Here is a 22,209-nt window from a genome sequence, read left to right as displayed (position 1 = left end):
TTGGAAAATGGTTTTTAATACAATAGCAAAAGGCGCTATGAACTTGTAATCACGAAACATGATATTTGTATTGCTTATCAATTTACTAGTTGTACGACCTGCCTTGTGAAATTTGTTTCTAGACTTCTACCTTTTATAACTATCGAATGCCGGATAAGAATGTATCGCGATGGTGCTGCCGCTCATGGTGCGTCCCTTGACTTAGTTTTCTCAAACCTTATCTTTGTCGTCAGCTCACCGGCGGGAAGGCTGTCGGTTAGGTGCTGTCGCTCGAGCGAAGATGACTACGACATCTGAAAAAAGAGCTAATGAGACTGATGATGTATATTATAAGGCAAATGTAGTTTTAGTTGATATTGAAGGTACCACCACTTCGATTGATTTTGTTAAGGTGAGTGTAATTTGCTCTATAAACGTAAGACCTGAAGTAACGGGAAACTGACGACATTTTTAAACTTTTTTTTTTTTTTTTGCTTACTCTACCGTCATTTTGTACACTGGTGCAGTGCGTTTCAGGTTTCTGTCCAGATTTTGGGGAAAAACTGAAGTTTCAAAAGAGAACTTGACCCCGTGCTTTTCCTTAGCCCTAACTTGTCCGTTAGAATTAACCATAAAATAAAACCGTTTATTTTCCAATTGTGATTGTAATGAATACCTGTGTGACAGTTCAAAATATAAGACAGAATTTACATAGAGACGTATTTATCTCCATTTACCATTTCTTTTAGGGCCTGTCTTATTAAAGAATTATGGGCCATAACTATGTATGATGAATCAGAGGAAAGTTTTAGTAGCAACTATTCCACACTATAAAGAATACTCAGAAACGAATGCAATATGAGAATAGAAAATGAAATTGTAACAGTATTTCAATAATTCAGCTCAGTATAGTCGAGCTAACAGTCGGATTCGAATGTTGTTAAATGTGTGTGGGGAAAAAGAATTGAAGTTAGCTTCCACAGAACTTTGCAGGACAGATGTGAACAACCTCCCTCCCTTTCCTTAGCAATACATGTATAAACGAGAACCACACTGGAGTTCTTAGTTGCGGCAGTGATGCACTGTTACATTTGTTTATATGAAATGGGCCTATGAAATCCACTTTTCTGTGAGGCATTGTATCTGGTACATCAGTTTCTAAGTCTTACCTTCTGCTGACCACTGAATAGTTAGACATAATTATTTATGTATCTTAATCATTTGTGTGTGTAAAGTGAAAATGTTTCAGCATAAAAATTCCATTGAAAATTCTTTTTAATCTTAATTGCCAATGTAAATATATTCAAAAATCAGTAAAACTAACCTGAAAGTTTCTGAAACTTATCACAAGATTTTAGGTACTGGAAGTAGCTAATTTTGAAATGGCCTTGGCACTGAAAGTGTTAAGATTGAAATAATTTTAATATGTTACCATTTAGCTGTACTTTCAAAACTATTGCTATTACCAGCCGTAATTGTTATTAAATGAATGATATTGATTGCCATTTTAACCAAATGAGCTAAGATATTAGAATGGCTATGGTTTCGTATAGTTTTTAGAATAGTTGCTGTTAACCATTAACCATTCACTGCAGTTTCATTAATTGAGCTTACCAGACTTCAGCATTGTTTAATGCTCCATGTAAATAGTTAGCAAGGTAGTCGGTAGCCTAAACTGATTTCATTTTCTAAATAGGCCTAGTTTACAAAATGTTAAACCTCATTTTATTCTTTAGAATGTTCCACAACACTTCTGAATGCACACAGTGAATACAGATGTTTGTAATCATAAATTAAATTTCCAGAACACCCTTTTCCCATACGTGAGGAAAAATTTAGACGTGTATTTGAAAAGCAAGTGGAATGATGCTGAATTCAAAGAAGACCTAAAATTGCTCCGAGAGCAGGTAATGAAATAGCTATCAGGGAAATGCTGTTTTGGTATTTAATGTATACTTGGTGAAATCCTATTATTTCATTGACACTAGAAAACTGATTCAGTACAGAAAGTAATTTCACTTTAAAAAGGTCACATTCCTCTTTATTTTAATGCAATTCATCATTAGTCTAAACAGGACGAAGCAGATGGTACAGAAGGCTTTGTTAAAATACCAGAGGGTGTCTCAGAAGATATTTCTGAGGATGTGAAAAAAAATGTTTTATGGCAGATGGACTTGGATCGTAAAACTAAAGCACTGAAGCAGCTGCAGGGACACATATGGCGAGATGCTTATAAGAAAGGAGAGGTTAAAGCTCAGTAAGTACATATTTTCCATAAACTAAAATGTATGTAAAGCTTAGTTAAAAGAAAATAAACTGAAAATTGTGCAGTCCATAATGGACTTTCTTTTGGCCAATGTAAGTATCTCAAAGGTTAATTGTGCTTACAATGAGAATAGAAAGTATTGACTGAAGTTGTACTTACATAAGTCAAGAAAACACTTCTATGTGAATTTGGAACAAATAGGGTAATCAAAAGTTCTGGTCAAATAAGTTGTGTAAAGGTAGTAACTCACCAGATAAGATGTGTTGTTACGGACAGGATGATAAAAAAGACTGAAAACTTTACTGGCCTTCAGAGTAATCATTTGAGGTAGTGCATGGTCTGTACATATCCTCCATCCGTCTGACCATAAGCCTTGTTTATTGTTAATAAAACCAGAATTGGAAACTGAAGTTACAGAAAGTGAATGGCTACAGTGCTTTGGATTTTGTTGTATGGGGTATGAAAGAGAACCTCTCCAGATACTGTATCTGAGGATGATGGATTCTACATCTATACTCAGAAAACCAGTGAGGTGCATGGCTGATAGTCAGTTCTTATAGCTTTAATAGACCTTCTCGGGATAATTTGTCTATTGTCAAGGGTCTTCAAATTCAGTATCTGATGCTCTCCCACAGATTAAACAACCTCTCACCATTCATGCTGCCCTAATCTGTATATGTTAAATATCCGTTTGTCCTATCTGGTATGAGTCCCATGCACTTCAGCAGTATTCTAGAATGGGTTGCATGAGTGATTTGTAAGCAGTCTCCTTTGTAAATTGCATTTCTCCAGTATTCTATCAATAAACTTAAGCCTACTGCCTGCTTCAATGACAGTATTTTGCATAGTATTCATCTGTAAACAGATTGGTTTACAAAGTTAACTGTAAACACAACTTTGTTTCCTGTTACAACTGACATAGAGGTAGAAGACAAAGCAGGGTATTGTATACAGTCCTTGTGTACAATTATGGACAAAGCATAAATGGGAGGAGAGTTGCCTGATGCTTTAAATGTCTTGTTGTACTTGAAACTGTCTGTGACAAACAAAACAAAATTGCACATTAGTGCAGTGCATCACAGCATAGTATTTCCTTTCTTCCAGTTCTGTTTTGATACAGAACCTATACATTGTAATTTTAAAAAAAATTTAGCTTATGTCTGTCTGGATGTTAGAGTACGATGTGAAAATTATGTATAACAACTGTATAGTCTACATCTGTCAGGTTATTTGAGAATTGTATAAAAAATTTGAAGCTGATCACTAACTTGTGATTTTTGATAAGAATGTGAAGTAACTTACCTTACTATACTAGTATAGACAAGATCCCAAGAGTACAACATGCTGCTGATTGTCTTTGACAATATCTTATTGTGTTCATTCTGTGTCAGGTGACACAGTGTAACACTTATAAACTTCTTGTTTACTCTTAAGTTGAAATGTGCTGTTAGGTTGCACTGAGTTCAGAATGAATGTTGCTTTGTGGGTCATTCTGTGCAATCTCAGAGGGTGCTAAGGTGACCATTTCAAAATTGTCATATTTGGTACATGGATACCTACATATCTTAATAGGAAGACTGCAAAATAGCTCTGTCCTTACTCAAAAGCATTTGATAAATTCAGGTGGAAGACCTGAGGGTGTGTACATTGTCATTAGTCATGCATCAGTTTCCCTGTTTTCAGAGATCTGCTACAAAGTTGAGTTGACTAGTAGATCTCGGTTTTTATGCATCTAGTATGTTGGCCACTGAGTTGATATAAGGTATAAAAGTAAATACACAATTCAGAGTTTCAGTGAAAAATGTTGACACCTTTTCTGTTCTGTGCTTTGAGTTGATCAACAACTTTGTACACAGGAAAACAGAACAGACCTTAGCTTGTGTGCTGTTCCTCTTAAGTCCTAGTATGACAAACATTTGGTATTGCAGTTAACAGTTGTTGCCTCCACTTACAGATAACTGGATTTCAGGAAGTCAAATTTGACTATCTTCAGAGCCCAGAGGAGGGGGCCCAGTTACATACAGTTGTACCTGAACTGGGGGGGGGGGGGGGAGAGGGGGTTACATAGGCAATTGAATCTGAACTTTTTTGCTGAAATGTTTTTGTATTTGGTAGCACTCTTAGGTGCAAAGAATATTGTAATCCACTTTACTAAATGGCAAAGGTTAAAGTGAATATGCCAGTTACATTGACCACACTCAACACTACAGGGAATTGGTAAATAAAAACATTGTGTGCTACTTGAAAATTTGCTCCAAATATATTTTTGGTTGACTTGTAGGTTGGAACTGTATCAGACGAGAGCTGTAAAGTTAAGTCATTTTTATTAATGTATATGTTGATTTCACTATTAAATATCTTCACTCTTAAGAATTGACAGCTTGGGTACACAGATGTGACCATCCCTATTCTGTTACTGTAAAATAAAGACAGCTTCAGTGCAATAAACGAAAAGAGCAAGCAATGATACATTCATAATTGTTCTGCATATTTGTGTAGATGTCTCTATAAATATTGTGAAAAACAGTTTAATAAACATTCATATATAAAAAACAAAAAGATCTTCTACCTTGCTTATAAGATTGTTTTCCTTGACATCCTGATCCAAAAATGGAATAAGTTCTCTTGAAGGTGAAAGATACAATCTTTTTGACATTGATTTTAAAGTTCTTACAACCATGCACTGTGACTCTCTAATAATGGGTCATACAATGTACATACAACACTGAAAAGGGGATCCAAATAGCATCTTTCCTGATTGGCAATGGGAGGAGTTGATTCAGCAGGAGACATACAGTTAATCTCAATGTCTTTAAATTAAGGTGATGACTGGGAAAGTTTGTCAGACTTGAAAGCCACACACTGCCCAACTTGCAGCTGTTCCAACAAAGCATTTTCACAAGCTGCCATTGAGAGTGGTCCCATTTGCATCTAAGTCTCATAATTAAAAAGGCAAATTTTGGTCTGTATACTGGTATATATGTAAAAAATTCTCATTGCTCGCATCTTTGCATTTCACTGAAACAGCCTTTCTAATTTACAGTAACAGAATATAACCACATTAGTGCACTCTCTCTCTCCTAATTTTCAATGCAGAGACATTTATAGTAAAATACAACATATAAATCAAGAAAAATAATTTATATATGAAAACAAAGATGAGGTGACTTACCGAACAAAAGCGCTGGCAGGTCGATAGACACACAAACATACACACAAAATTCAAGCTTTCGCAACAAACTGTTGCCTCATCAGGAAAGAGGGAAGGAGAGGGGAAGACGAAAGGAAGTGGGTTTTAAGGGAGAGGGTAAGGAGTCATTCCAATCCCGGGAGCGGAAAGACTTACCTTAGGGGGAAAAAAGGACAGGTATACACCAAAAATAATTTGACTGTTTTGAGCTCTCATTTTAGTTTTGACCCACAGGTCAACAACAAATATATTTGGCACAAGTTTTCAAGAAAACATGGGTTTTTATTTACATTTACCTGTTGTGTTGAATGTGGTCAGTAAAAGTGGCATACTTATTTTAATCTTCACCAGTTAATAAAGGGAGTTAAGACATTTGTCTTCGCATGTGAAATTGCTACCAGATTTGTATAAAAAACAAGTTGAGATTGTCTTTGTAATTCCCCCCACCCCCAAGGCTTTGAAGGTAGTCAAATTTGATGTTTCCAATGGCCTGTCCAATCATGATGCACAGCTAGTTACAGTATTTGACATAGCTCCATATAGTAATGCAAAACAGCCCTTCAAAATAGTCCATTCAATTAACAATTCAACAAACTGCTTCACTGTATTAAGAAAAGTAAAGTCCAGAAGTATGTGCATTATGTCAGATTAGCAACTCTGATGATAATAAAACTAAAATGTTGGTGTTAGGACAGCAACCAGCCACAAGTTTGCTTTGTTCCTTTATTCAAAGGGCACTGTTACCGTTTTCGAATCGTTGTGATTCATCCACAGATGGTTCGAAACCGGTAATGGTGCCCTTTGAATAAAGGAACGGAAAGTAAACTTGTGGCTGGTTGCTGTCCTAACACCATCAACATTTGTCTTCAAACAGTCACGGTCTCAATCATGCCATTATATTACAAAATTGTATTAAAATTAAAACACTTTGGAACATTGTTAAATGGGAAACAGGCAATTGAGAGCACAGGAAGACTGTATTTCTATCAGGCTCAATGAAAAGTTTAACAAAAATTCAGGAGTAGTTAATACTTCAATAATTGTTTTTAAGTGTTTTAGAGGAAATAGAATCCAGCTGTTCTTTAGGAAATGCGAGGCTGTATATGGAAGAGGTAAGACCTGTGCAGTTTGATAAAACTGAAATTCTACCCACCTCTCCTACTGAAATTAGGAAAATAATATATTCAGTCAAAATTACAAGCTTGAATGGAATCCATGGTATTTCCAACAGAGTACTAAAAGCTTGTTACCAACAGATAAGTAGGATTCTCACCCACATATGTAATAGCTCAGTGAAACAGGGCATCTTTCCAGATAGACTTCACTGTGCTAGTGTTAAATCATTGTGTAAGAGGATAGGTCTGAGGCTAACTTATTACCAATCTCACTTCTGACAGCTTCATCCAAAATTCTTGAAAAAGTAATGTATACAAGAGTAGCTTCACATCTGATAAAAATGTACTAACAAAATGTCAGGTTTTTAGCAAGGCTTTTCAACAGTAAATGCTATATAAGCTTTCACTGTTGAAATATTATGCTTTGAATAACCAAACACCACCCATTGGGATATTTTATCACCAAAGGCTTTTGACCATGTGAATCATGAAATACTTCTAGACAAGCTTAAGTATTGTGGTATGAGTGGGACAGTCCACAAATGGTTTAATTCATATTTATCTGGAAGAACACAATTAACAGTACAGATAGTTGGCAAGTATCAGCAGTCCTCTAAGTGGGAAGGTATCAAGCATGGTGTCCCATAGGGTTGAGTCTTGGGCCCCCTAATTGTTCTTAAGAGAATATATTAATGGCTTAAATGATTAATGGAAAATCTCATATAAGATGTGAAACAAATACTAACAAAGAGATAGAGGGGCTGGCCAGTACTTACCTCAGCTCAGTACAGCCGATAGATACACATAAAACAGAACTGAAAATTTACATTCCTAGCTTTCGGAACTTTGTTCTCTCATCAGGGAGGAGAGAGGGGAAAAAAGGGAAGAAGGGAAAGTGGATTCAGTTACTCACAACCCAGGTTATGAAGCAAAATTACCTTTCCCTGTTGCTTCATAACCTGGGTTGTGAGTAACTGAATCCACTTTCCCTTCTTCCCTTTTTTCCCCTCTCTCCTCCCTGATGAAGGAACAAAGTTCCGAAAGCTAGGAATGTAAATTTTCAGTTCTGTTTTATGTGTATCTATCGGCTGTACTGAGCTGAGGTAAGTACTGGCCAGCCCCTCTATATTAATGGCTTGCCACTATATATTCAAGAAAATGTAAAACTAGTTCTTTTTGCTGCTGAACGAGCATAGTAACCACTCCCAACAACCAAGAATTAGCTGAGGAGATTGTAAATGTCTTCCAGAAAATTAAGTGGTTCTTTGCAAATGAACTCTCACTAAATTTTGAGAGAACACAGTATATACAATTCTGTACAGTAAATTGCATAACACCATTGATAAATATAGACTTTGACCACATCTCTTCCTAAGGAAGAATATGCAAAATTTCTGGTGTACAAAAAATCTTTGGTCATTTACCAAATAGTATAAAGTGTCTGACAGATAGCTAACATTTAAAAAACAAATTAAAAGAATTTCTGAATGGCAACTACTCCTACTCAATAGATGGATTTTTAGATATGAAATAGTAGCTGGAAAAAAATTGGGTAATGAAAACTTGTGTTAAACAGGTGCACTTCACATCGTAATAAAATGTATTCATGATCTATGGAACAAGTATTAATGTAATGTAAATGTTTTTGTTATTATTTATACTTACAGAGCTAAAGAGGTACAGTGCACAAGCTGAGGTCTTTACTGTTTCCCGTACAAAATTTTTTTTTTAAATTGCAAATTTAAAGCACAGAATGAAAAGTGTTGAGATTTTTTGAGTTGTTCTACTTTTTATTATTTATATCAACTTGGTGGCCTACATGCTAGATGCATAAAAAATTGTGATCTGTAATTCAGTTCTTTGCTAAGTAGATCTCTAAGAATAGGGAAATTGGTGCTGAAATTGTCACTTTAGGATCCACCAAAATATGTGTTAACAAATATCAGTATGTGTGCTTTGTCTCTCTTTGATACCAGGTGTAGTGATTTTTTTTAGTAGCTATGATTTTTGACATGCAGGTCTCATTCAATATGGAATCCAGTTTTGTTGTCTATCTAATGTGCTTTGAATTTGTCCCACATCAGCGCTACAATCACTATAGCATTGGTGTGTAAGCTATGAACAAAATTGATACTGAAATTGTATAATAATTCTGAAAATTTGACTTGGTGTAGTCAAATGAAGAAATCATTTTGAAATATCAAATTGAGAGATCAAATATTGATTATACATATGTGCTAACTGCATTGTGATGGGATGGTCTGAAGTAAATGAGTGCTAATTGCATTGTGATGGAATGGTCTGAAGTGAGTGTAATGTTGCTGATACAAAAATATAGGTATTATGCTCCTGGGACCAAAGAGGTCCACAGCACAAATGCCAAAGTAAAAGAAATAAGATGAGTAGAAAATTGTTTAAGCATATATGTCCAGTTGGGAGTGAGAAAGGCAAGGAATTCAGTTGGTGCTTCTATGAAGTGGGAGCAGTGAATTAGCACAAGCTTGTGTATTTTCTATTAAAATGGAAATGTATTTGCTTAAAGATAAATGTGCAATTTTGTATATATTAAGCCATTTAAAATTAAAAATATGTGGGATACCTGAACATCCTCATTGTGTAGGTTCATGGTAGATGTAATTACATGGTTAATGTCACTTTTGTAGATTTTTCTTGATAAATGAAATGGCTTCCCTGGGTATGCGCTATCTGCTCTATAACAAATTATGTACCACATTTTATGAAGTAATTTGTGGCAGGTCATGCATATATTTAAATATCATAAATCATATTTTATTGGCATATCTTCATTCTGCATACTTCAGTAAAATCCTTGAAGTACTTTATGTACTTTACTGCATACATCAGAAACTATCTGGGTCATAGCACCTGTTGAAACAGCTAACAATTGCTGGTGTAATTGGCTCCACTTTCTAACTGTGTATGAATGCTACAGTTTCTTCAGGTTATGTTGATCATCAGTAATTAGTGTTCTGTTTTCAAATTTGCAAAATGCATGAACGGATATATGAGTGCAAAGTTTTGGAATTATGTGTCGGAAAACAGGAACTATAATTCAGTGTAGGTGCACGACCTCCATGCATTTCACAGATAAGTACAAATTGACATTTTCTTTGCTCATGTCACTTTAACGCAATGAAAAACAATGCAATCATTTTTATCATATACTATGAACTGTACTCCAATTGGTGCATAATGTATCTAGATGAAAGAATAGGAGATTATAAAGGCACCAGAATAATGCAACAGTCCACACATTGCGAACGTCACACCTAAAAATGTCATGGGCAGAAACACATGATATCAGGAATTTTCCTGAATCGCATAATGTTGAAAATATAGGGAAACGTGACTAGCAGCAGCAAATGTTGTTATAGCTAAACCATTCTAATAATATTCTTGCCAGTCTACATCAAGACATCCAAAAGAACTCCATTAATTTTTGTTTGTTAAAAATGAATAATTAGTAAATGACCAAAGGAAATTGTATTTCCAACAGTGTGTATCCAGATGTTGCCCCAGCACTGAAGTCTTGGAAGCTGAGTGGGAAAGATATTTATGTATATTCATCTGGAAGTGTTGAAGCACAGAAGTTACTGTTTGGTCACACACAGGATGGTGATTTACTTGAGGTATGTGGATTCCATGGGCAAATTTGTCAGATAACCAGTTCTCATTACTTAAGCTGTGTGTGTGTGTTGTGCTTCTAGCTGAAAATTTATAATTGTGTTCGTTGCACGGTTTGTTATACTTAGACATTTCCAGAAAAGTTTTTTTCCATAAATATTGCCATGTTCCTATGGTTAATTGACTACTAAATATGTAATGCTTTCTTTTATGCTTTGGTGTTATTAGCTTTGTGTTGGTACATATATACCTTGACATAGAAGTTTCGCAAGCTTCTCAGTATATAAGATATAAAAAGAATTGAAAGGCAGCTAAGTGAAGTGTTCTTTGCATGGAGGAACCCTCAGATACTCGTACTTAAGTGGGTATTACACGACGATCCACTGCAAACAACACTGGTCTAGCGTGACAGCCATTTAGTGGTAGAACAGGTGAAACTACGAAAATTAGCAGACACATTATCTGTGTGCCAGAATAGAGCAGTTCTAAATTGCTGCCAATCCACACATGCTCTGAAGGGTGTACTACTGTTGGTTATTACTAGGCGGCTAGTGGCTAGTTTCAGATATTCATGTTAGGGATTTTTCGTGTAGGGTCTCTTCAGAGGTTTTTTTTTTTTTTTTTTTTTTTTTTTTTTTTTTTTTTTTGCCCCCCCCCCCCCCCCTCAGTAAGCAGGTTTCATAAATGCAGTAAAGAAAGTTTTTTCATTACACTCTCTTATACCGACTGACTGTAAAAGGATTGCGGTAGAACAACTTTACAAGAGATCCGAAAGTTCTGTTTGCGTCCGCAGCTCGTGGTCGTGCGGTAGCGTTCTCGCTTCCCGTTCCCGGGTTCGATTCCCGGCGGGGTCAGGGATTTTCTCTGCCTCGTGATGACTGGGTGTTGTGTGATGTCCTTAGGTTAGTTCGGTTTAAGTAGTTCTAAGTTCTAGGGGACTGACGGCCATAGATGTTGAGTCCCATAGTGCTCAGAGCCATTTTTGAACCAGTTCTGTTTGCGTTTTGCGCGTTATCACTGTCTACCGCATGTGCATGCCAGATTCATCCCATGTGGATGGTGTAATAGGTCTACGTGAACCAGTCTGTAGTTACAGATACGTACACATGGGGTGCTAGTGCATAGGTCTACAGTTTAGGTGTATGGGCTTTGGTGTGGGATAAGCTTGCTGATGTGTCTTTGTGTATTGGTTATGGGTGTATATTTTGAATAGGTTATTAGCAGTCGCTCACTATTAATTCCACCCACTTCGTATTGTAAACTTTAATGGACTAATGTGTTTTTACTGTGTGACTGAAAGATTGTAAATATAACATACATTACTGTTTGCCTTGTGCATATGTTGATTCCTGTGTGAATTGTCTTGCTTGTAACTCTCCTTGATAAAATGTTAACCATCAGTTGTACTGACAGGAATTAATCTTAGCACTGTATTAGGCAGTCGAGATGGCTGTTATCATTAACTTATTTTTGGTTGTATCAGTTTTTTCTACAAGAGTTTAACTGGACTACTAGAACCACTTAAAATGGCTGTTTTATGAAATAACTGATTTGTTTATTCCTATTTCCAGTAATAAACATAGAAATTGAACAAACATTGGAAAATTTGGACTTCCTCAGTTTCAAGATACATAATCAAAAAATTAAATGCGCAAATAAAAGAAAACTTACTTGATCCACTGCTTGCTGCTTTTCTGTCAGAAGTGGTTGACTTCTACAAGAATCCAGAATATTCTCCTATTGATTCTGATTTTTTCGACCTCTGCTAAAAAAATCGTATTAGAGATCATATCACTATTTAATAGATCATTGCCAAAGGATAATAACTGAGGTTGAGGAACTCTGGTTTCCGTGTTTGTTTCCAAATGCTACAAGCAGATAAAGGCTTGTTAGGTAGACACAGACAGATCAGCCCTTTGTTTCTGTTGTAAACTTCTGAGTTAAGGAGGAGGCACATTACCTTATAACCCAAATTGAAGACTACAGTGCAAGAGACACAGAACAATACATATGTGCAAACATCACACAAAGTACTTGTGTAAATACTTGTGCTCCAAAACTAGAATAAAATATCAAAACACATTCTGCAAAGCACGAAAAATTAACTGTTGCAATGTTACGTTACTTAAGTAATGAATGACATGGATGCAGACTTTTTGAAAACAGTGGTGAATGAAATGGATTCAAATGTTTCTACATCCCAGACAGTTAAGTTTGTCAGCAGCTAATTGTAGTAAAAAAAAGTGTTAGACATGTCACTGATTAGTATTTTGGTGCCTGGTAAACAATACATAAACTACAGAAATGCAAGGGGGTTTCTGTATAAAACATTTTACCACTTAAAATGTTGTTTCCTGCATTCTACATGATTTTTTAAAAGTCCCTACAAAGTGTAAAAAGCATTGTTTCACTGTATATTGCTGTGAAGTAGGATCAACTTTGACAGGTGAAAATTTGCATGTTGAAATCCGGTTAAGTTATAATTGTCAGTTTACAATGTAGTGACATTACAAAAGAATGCTGGTTTTGTACAAAAGTTATAAGGAAATTGTTGTTGTTTTTAACATCTAAATATGACTGTGTGTCTTCTACACTGCTGGAGTTCAAAATATTTTTTATCTGTAATGGTAGGTTAAGGAAGTTATCAGCCATGTTTGTAATGAATGCAAATAATAGTTGATCTCATACCAATTCTTGGAGATGTCTTGTAGTTTGTGATGTTTAAAAGTTTATGGGCACTTACAGGCAGAGTAAGAAAGGAAAATTCAAAATATTTGCTGTGGACAGTTCAGCATGTTGAATATCTCTTCTAAATGCACACCCTTGGCTTGAATAGTAGTAACTACTGTTTGACTAACTGTAGATTATTGAACAGAGATGACTTTAGCATGACTGATGGTGCTCAAAACACCACATTTTTGTGCCTGATGGTGTGTGTGTGTGTGTGTGTGTGTGTGTGTGTGTGTGTGTGTGTGTGTGTAGATACTGATCTGTGTGTAGGTTTCCTGTATACAGTGTGGCTCAGGCGTCCATTGGTTTTTCAGTGAACAAGGATATCAGGGAAGAGCAAAGCACCCTCTCTCTGTGCTTACATTGTAAGTGTAATGTGGTCATGAATGCCATTCTGGTGTTCAAAGTATTCTCGCAGTTTTTTCACAGGCCAGATAAATGCCATAGACGTAATGATCAGACGAACTTGGTGTATCTGGAACTGTGTCCAAAGTGATGCCTTCAGATTTCTCTATAAAGTTTTACAAGGGATGGAGCTAGCAGACTTTCTGTTGGCACACAGTCCAACTGGGCAAAGTACTGGCCGCCATTTAGTAAATACACCCTCAACATGTGCTTGTGCTATTGAATAAATGGGAGAGGAGATCGATACAGTCTTCGATAAGAATTCGCATAAGTAGGGAGACCACACCAAAACTGACAAATCACCTTGGCCAAAAGACAGATGTTTGAATCGGTTGATAAAATCATTGTCCTTTAAGTGATGCACTCAGTGATCCACATTTGTTCTAAGGAGGCTGGCCAGATATTTTGCCAGTGTCTAAGGTGGTGACCCAATAGTGTTCACAATGGGGTGAAGAGAACACATTTTTGTGGATCTTCAGTTGCTCACAATTGGTAGGTGGCCTTGGTGCATGAGGGAGGAGATTATTAATAATAGCCTCTTCCAATTATGACTGTTACAGGGGCTGTGGTGTCTTCATTATTCTTGGCATCTGGTCATGTGGCCCTTTCCAGTAGGGATTCTCCTAGAGACTCAGCTGGATTTTACTGTCATACAGTTTATTCAGAATTTGGATGCATAGCCCTTGTCAACTGACAATACCACAATGAGGTGGTTGTGGAGTGCGTAAAGTTGATTGAATTGAAGAACGCCAGTTTTACGGAACAAATTAAACATCTGCATTTTGGGCAAGGTGATTATAATGCTCTGTTTAGATGTGGTCTCCATATTTACATGTGTCCCTGTCAAAGATTGCATAGATCTCCCCTCCCAATTGATAGTACAATTGTGGGATTGTTAAGCACATGTTGACATCACCGTCTTTCTTATGGCAGCCAGTATCTTGACCAGTTTGACAGCATGGTGATGGGAATTCAGTTATCTCCATCCATAGCCAACCTTTCTGAGAAGAAATTTGTAGACATTGCTTTGGACATGGCACCAAATAAGGCTGGTTGCATTTATCATTGCGTTTATCATCTGGTCTGACGGATCTGAAAAACTGGGAGAATTCTTAGGACACTTGAATGGCATTCAATAATGTAAAGTTCTGATGTGCTGTGCAAGAGTAGTTGAATGTGGTGGTGTGAATTTAATGCTGTTCTGTGTACCATACACATTAGAAAGCTGGTGACAGTGCCATTAACATTTTAAGTCTAAACTTCATGTACCAGCCATGGTAATGGATCACAAAAGCACCAAATATGTAAATGTAGAAAGCCTGAGCTATAGAGTGCAAAGATGCTGATGTGTGGAGTCATGTGGTTTTTTATATTACTTGCACTTTATGTATGTTGGTTGCAACTTTCATGCCTTTCTGAGATTTTAGACCCTTTTCTGCAATTGTATTTTGTGGACATTATTATCTATATTCTCAGTATCATTTTTAGATTCCATTGTTATTTAACACATTTGTCAATTTTCTTCATGCATTTCACAAACCTCTTGATATCTGCTCTGTATCTTAGCATCTTTGCTTTCCATAGCTCATAATCGTTGTATATTTACATTTTTGCCACTTGTGATCCATTTCACACATGCCACATAATATTTATCATTATTCCACTGGCTTAATAATGTATATTGCATATGGAACAACAAATAAAATCGTACCACCACATGCAGCTTAACTCTCACAGCATGTCACAGCTTTATATTATTGAATGGGTTACATAATCCCCATGTAAGTAGCTTCAAAATTTTCATCTTCAACATTTGATGTCTGAAAGCTTTCAGAATGCTTGAAAATGTCAAAATCACGATCACAGTAAATAACATTTTAACAGGTTAAAGTGGAATGTTTAATTTAAAAATTATATCATTATCATTGGATAACACAGAAGATCCTGAATTCAATTTATGAAAGGAGGAAATATAAAATGAAGTAGGTGAAAGGGGGGTACAAGCATCTAAAAAAGGAGATTGATAGGAAGTGCAAAATGGCTAAGCAGGAATGGTTAGGAGACAAATCTGAAGAATTTTGAATCCTATTTCACTAGATGAAAGATACTGCCTACAGGAAAATTAGATGCCTTTGCAGAAAAAGCTGTTTGAATATGATTAGCCCAGGTGGAAAAATTCCTAAGCAAAGAAGGAAAGGTGAAAAGTGGGTGTATGTAGTGTCTAGACATGGAAGATAAACCTCAAGGGAATATTATATAGAAGGAAGATGATAATGAGATATGATACAGTGAGAAAAATTTCGGACAACTGAAAGACCTAATGGTGACATAGTAATTACAGATAGCCTTGGGAGAGCCAGACTGAACAAAACCCTTTGATCTGGTGTGTAAGATGTATGAGACAGGTGAAATAACCCTCAGGCCTAAAGAAACTTGTAATAATTCCAATTCCAAATAAAATAGGAGCTGATAGGTGTGAATCCCCACTTCTACACTTTTCAAGGGACATTTTATGAAATGAAATGGTGTAAGATGTGGGAAATAATGTTTTAGTGGTAAATTACATATGACTCTCATTGCATTTTCACACTTCATAGTAAGATGACACACACACACACACACACACACACACACACACACACACACACACACAGTTTGTGAAACATCACAAAAAAATTCTTATGTAAACATTGCATTGTGTTCGGCAAAGAATAGATTCTTGAAACACGTCTTGCTAAGCATGAGAAAATATGTAACTGGTGCTCTGTTTGAACCAAAAATATTTGAGCAGTGTGTCAACAAGTGCTAGAAGTGGCCAAACAACAAAACTGCCAAATATAGTTCAACAAAGATGTCAAGATCACAAACTTCACAACAATCACAAAGCTGTGCAAGCACAATAGACAGTGTGGAAATGGTTGTGATTGATCATGACAGCTGTATTTGATTGAGCCTATTTACTCCCATCTGCCACCATTCTGAGTACAAGTGTAAGGAGATAAAAGTACAAACTGTTCAGACTTTGACCTGTTTGCCAGTTCAGATTTGCTGAGTAGATTGCCTTGCTGTCGAGAAACTTAACCATGGAAAAATGTTTGTGAACACTACTTGACAGCCAATGTCACACCAGCATCATTTTGCATCAATGTCAGTTTTTTTCTCCACTAATAATTTTTTTACAAAGTGTGAATCTTACTAAGATTGTAAGTATGTTAATGCAAAATAGTGTGTGAATTAACATTGTGAACATAGGAAATTTGATGGGAGTGATTAATATGGTACACACTGGGAAGAATGTTAATTTCAGGAATGTAATAGCAGGTTGCAAAATATGAACACAATTATTTATAGAAGAATAAAATGAGAGTAATGTCAGTGGGAAAGAAATATAAACGGATTGACTGCCAAATAGGAGGAATAAACTTAGAACAGGTGGACGGTTTCAAGTACTTAGGATGCATATTCTCACAGGATGGCAACATAGTGAAAGAACTGGAAGTGAGGTGTTGCAAAGCTAATGCAGTGAGTGCTCAGCTACGATCTACTCTCTTCTGCAAGAAGGAAGTCAGTACCAAGACTAAGTTATCTGTGCACCGTTCAATCTTTCGACCAACTTCGTTGTATGAGAGTGAAAGCTGGGTGGATTCAGGTTACCTTATCAACAAGGTTGAGGTTACGGATATGAAAGTAGCTAGGATGATTGCTGATGCTAATAGATGGGAACAATGGCAGGAGGCTGTCCACAATGAGGAAATCAAAGAAAAACTGGGAATGAACTCTAGATGTAGCAGTCAGGGCGAACAGGCTTAGATGGTGGGGTCATGTTACACACATGGGAGAAGCAAGGTTACCCAAGAGACTCATGGGTTCGGCAGTAGAGGGGTAGGAGGAGTCGTGGCAGACCAAGGAGAAGGTACCTGGATTTGGTTAAGAATGATTTTGAAGTAATAGGTTTAACATCAGAAGAGGCACCAATGTTAGCACTGAATAGGGGGTCATGGAGGAATTTTATAAGGGGGCTATGCTCCAGACTGAGCACTGAAAGGCATAATCAGTCTTAGGTGGTGGTGGTGGTGGTGGTGGTGGTGGTGGTGGAAAAAATTGTAGAAGCCGACCTCAGGGAAGATCTGTTTGGGTGCTGGAGAAATCTAGGAACAAGAGAATATTAACCCTTTGACTTACCTTGGAGATGGGGTAAGGAAAAGCAGACCTACGTTATAGCATTTGTAGACTTAGAGAAAGCTTTTGACAATGTTATCCTGAATACTCTTAGACATGCTGAAGGCAGCAGAGGTAAAATACAGGAAGTGAAAGGTTATTTACAGTTTGTGCATAAACAAGACAGCTGTTGAGTCTAGGGGCATAAAAGGAAGCAGTGGTTAAAAGGGAGTGAGACAGGTTTTTAGCCTATCCCTCATGTTATTTGCTTTGCGTATTGACCAAGCAGTAAAGGAAACAAAAATTTGGAATATGTATCAAAGTTCAGGAAGAAGATATAAAAACTTTGAGGTTTGGCGATGACTTTGTAATTCTGTCGGAGAGAGGACTTTGAAGAGCAGTTGAATTGAATGGACATCATCTTGAAAGGTGGATGGAAAATGGATATCAACAAAAGCAAAACAAGACTAATGGAGTGTTTTCAAATTAGGCAATGCTGAGGTAATTAGATTAGGAAACACTACTTCAAGCAGTAGAGGACCAGTTATTCGGGCAGCAATATGTGGTGACCGAAGTAGAGGATACAAAACATAGACTGGCAATGGCAAGAAAAGAGTTTCTGAAAGAGAAATTTACCATTGAACATAGGTTGAAATGTTGGGTCTTTGTCAAAATACTTGTATGGAGCATAAACAGTTCAGATAAGAGGAGAAAAGCTTTGAATTGTGATACTACAGAAGAATGCTAAAGATTAGGTGGGCTGATCACATAACTAATGAGGTGGTACTGAGTAGAATTAGAGGGAAAAGGAATTTGTGGCCCAACTTGATTTTGAGAAGGGATTGGTTGATAAGACACTGAGAGGTCAAAGGATCACCAATTTAGTATTGGAGGGAAGTGTAAGGGGGGGGGGGGTGAAAATTGCAGAGGGCCCAAGAGATGAATACGGTAAGAATGTAAGTTGCAATAGGTATTAAGAGATGAAGACTTGGGCAGGATAGAGTAGCATCAAACCAGTCCTCAGGGCTGAAGACCACAATATAATACCATCATGTTGGTCAATAAGGACTGTGGCTTTGCCACACAGCAACATGGGGTTCATTGATTTAATAGCTTTGCTAGTGTCTCATTATTATAACTCACTATTGATTCTTGGTCTGCTTTTTGTATGTCTCTCTCTCTCTCTCTCTCTCTCTGGATTATTCATAGTACTATTTGTGAAGCTGTCTTCACTTGTCCATTTTTGCTTTTCTTTTCCCACTTGGTAATTTACTGTTTGTTGATGGATGAGTTGGTCCACATCAGGTTTCCCTTGCTATTGTTCTTTGAGATTTGGTTGAATCTGCCAGAATACACACAATAGCCTTGCCTTAGGCATAAATCCACCTGATGCAGGGATAGCCCTCTGAAATGGGTGGTTGGAAGAAATAATCATTGAGGAGCATTTTCCCAGAACTTGATAAACATAAAAAAGTAAATTCTTGAGAAAAAGCATGCTGAAATACTAATTACAACAGAAGCAATTTTTGACAATATAATGTAATTGGGTAAATAAAAATCTCACAAAGTGGTGGCAGGGGGAAAACACACGGCTGCAGTCTCAGGCATCTGAAACCACACTGCAAGCAGCAGCACCTGTGCATGATGGGAGTGCCAACTGGGTGGGGGAAAGGAGGAGGGATAGTATGGTGGGGATGGTGGACAGTGAAGTGCTGCCAGGTGGGTGGTGGGCAGAGGGGGGGGGGGGGTGGAACTGGGTGTGGTGGGGGAATGATAGCTGTGTAGTGCTGGAATAGGAGCAGGGAAAGATGTGTATGGATGAGGACAGTGACTAACAAAGGTTGAGGCCAGGAGGGTTATGGAAACATATATTGCAGGAAAAGTTCCCACCTCTGCAATTCAGAAAAGCTGGTGTTGGTGGGAGGGATCCATATGGCACAGGCTGTGAAGGAGTCATTGAAATGAAGGGTATCGTGTTTGGCAGCGTGTTCAGCAACAGAATTGTCCACTTGTTTATTGGCCACAATTTGTCGGTGGCCATTCATGTGGACAGACAGCTTGTTGGTTGCAACTTCCTGGCAGATTAAAACTTGTCAGATGGAGACTCGAACACAGGACCTTTGCCTCTCACAGGCAAGTGCTCTACCACTCCGCTAGCGGAGTGCAAACTCTCATTCTGGAACATCCCGCAGGCTGTGGCTCAGCCATGTCCTCGTGCACCTACTTCCTATCTTTACAGGAGAGCTCAGCTTCCGCAGGAGAGCTTCTGTAAAGTTTGGAAAGTAGGAGACGAGGTACTGGCAGAAGTAAAGCTGTGAGGATGGGGTGTGAGTCGTGCTTCGGTAGCTCAGTTGGTAGAGCATTTGCCTGTGAGAGGCAAAGGTCCCGAGTTTGAGTCTTGGTCTGGCACACAGTTTTAAACTTTCGGGAAGTTTCATATTAGTGCACACTCTGCTGCAGAGTGAAAATCTCATTCTGGAAGCTTGTTGGATGTCATGCCTGCATATAATGCAGCGCAGTGGTTGCAGCTTAGGTTGGTAGACCACATGACTGGTTTCACAGGTGCCCTGCCTTTGACAGGATAGGTGGTGATAGTGACTGGACTGGAGTAGGTGGTGGTGGGAGGATGTATGGGTCAGGTCTTGCATCTAGGTCTATTACAGCGGTATGAGCCATGAGGTAAGGGATTGGGAGCAGGGGTTGTGTAAGGGTGGATGAGTATATTGTGTAGGTTCGGTGGACAGCAGAATACCACTGTAGGAGGGTTGGGAAGGGTAGTGGCAGGACAAGGCTGAAGTGAGAATGATTGTGTACTGCTGTAAAGTTTGCATCCCGACAAATGTCTGCCTCGAATGCCAAGGCTATATGGGAGGTAATGTTTGATACGGAAATAATGGCAACTGTCAAAATGTAAGTACGCTTTAATAGGTTTGTGGACAAAAGTGTGTAGTTGGCCCTTCAGTGAGGATGAGATCAGCAAGGAAAGTGGCATGGGATTCAGAATAGGAACCTGTTAAAATTAGTTAGGAGGTATTAAGAGATACCAGGTTGCTCCACAATGAGTCCATATGGCAAAGATGTCATCAATGTATCTAAACAAAATCATGGGCTGAAGTGGTGACAAGGAAGGTGTGTGGTGGGAGTGGCACAGATTTCAATTAAGGAAATGGTTGGTGTCTTTAATGGGTGAGTGCTAGACTCACCTCCTTCCTTTTTCGTACTTTTGCTAAGGGAGGAGTTTTGGTGCCAGTATTTATCTTTGTGCCTGCAAAATGTGCCCATATAGTGCTGCTCACATTTGACGGCAAAGGTTACTTGCAGTAGCTTGTAGTGCTATTTTTCAGAGCTTCAGTTTGCTCGGTGTTCGTTTCTAAACTTCAAGCAGTTTTTTGGATCCTGAAAATAAAAAATTGGAGCTTGGTTTCAAGTATATGGTGTCAGATACTGACAAGATCACCTTCCTGGGCTTCCTACAAGCCATCAATTGCTGAGCTGTTATTTTGACAGGCATCTTGGATTGTAGGGCTTCCAGTGCATGGGATTTCCGATCCTTTGTTTGCCAGTCTTCATTTAGTATCAAGACATTGCCATGTTGTTCGAGCACTGTATATTATTGTCGGTGAAAGAATATCTTCCTTTTTCCAGTAGTCTTCATCCACTCTACCAAACAGTCTGTTTTATATCTATCATCACAAATGGGAAAATTATGGACCAGCTTCTTAGATTTTCTGCTTTCTTCCATGCTGCCCATTAGTGTGCACATCATTACTGAATATTTATTTCGAATGGTACAAGAGTCTGAAAATTTCATTTGAACAATTTTCTGGTTGGGAAGCTTCAATGTTTGAGAAAATCCAATAGAACAGAGGCAATGATATTGCACTGCCATTGTTAAGCAGAACGATAGTGTTCCTTTGGATGTGCATGCACATACGAAGGAACAGGTTCTGTGATGATTACAGCCATCATGAAGTACACTGGTAAGTCAGTATATTATGACCACCCATGTAATAGTTTGTGTGTTGGTCTTCGGAACTAAATATCACTGATTCTGCTTATAGGATATCAATCTGAAGGTAGGTTTGTGGAGGTATGTGGTATTAGATGTCTATGCACAGGTAACGTAATTTTTGTAAATAACAGGCCACTGATTTGTGTATGTGGTGATGATGCCTGATAGGGATGCAAGTATGTTCCATAAGATTTACGTCAGGCGAGTTTCGCTGAGACATTATGAGTTCACTATAATGCTCATCATACCACAGTAGCAAGATTCTGGCTCCAAGTCGCGTACAATTATACTGCTGAAAGATGACAGACTGCATTTGTGGAGTGCTGCAAGTTTCGAGCTGCTATTCGCCTAGACAGCATTTGTGGACACGACCATCGACCTAGTGTAGCAAAAAATGTTACTCACCTGAAGAGCTGGCATGTGTCCATCAATGAATGATCAAATCGTGATAGTCCTGTGCCTACTGCAATCGTAGTTGATAATGTTGGGGGGGGGGGGGGGGGGTGAACATGTAGGGGTGGCGTGCTGCGGTGCTCAATGTTCAGCAATGTACAATGAATGGTGTGTTCTGGACTACTTGTGCATGCCCCAGCATTCTGCTTTTACAATAGAGATGCCGCAGATCACTGTCCTACTTTACTGAGTAGCAAAGTCTTCAAGCCACACATTCTGTGACGGCTTGGGCATCCAACCATTAGTGTATAGTGGT

The 22,209-nt window shown here is 38.0% G+C and overlaps 1 protein-coding gene across 3 annotated transcripts in view; it reads left to right on the top strand.

Moving 5' to 3' along the window:
- The first annotated feature begins 233 nt into the window (after window positions 1-233).
- Window positions 234-22,209, top strand: part of LOC124794724 (enolase-phosphatase E1) — a 44,286-nt gene continuing 22,310 nt past the window's right edge. For all 3 annotated transcript variants that reach the window (XM_047258318.1, XM_047258317.1, XM_047258316.1), the window contains exons 1-4: window positions 234-391; window positions 1,785-1,886; window positions 2,046-2,236; window positions 10,068-10,200. In XM_047258318.1, the coding sequence (XP_047114274.1) occupies window positions 281-391; window positions 1,785-1,886; window positions 2,046-2,236; window positions 10,068-10,200 (537 nt within the window). In that variant the 5' untranslated portion in view covers window positions 234-280. The remainder of the gene's footprint in view (window positions 392-1,784; window positions 1,887-2,045; window positions 2,237-10,067; window positions 10,201-22,209) is intronic.

This window comes from Schistocerca piceifrons, chromosome 4, assembly GCF_021461385.2.
Source record: "Schistocerca piceifrons isolate TAMUIC-IGC-003096 chromosome 4, iqSchPice1.1, whole genome shotgun sequence".
Taxonomy (NCBI): Eukaryota; Metazoa; Arthropoda; class Insecta; order Orthoptera; family Acrididae; genus Schistocerca; species Schistocerca piceifrons.
The sequence above is the reverse complement of the archived record's forward strand: the minus strand, read 5'-3'. Positions and strand labels throughout refer to the sequence as shown.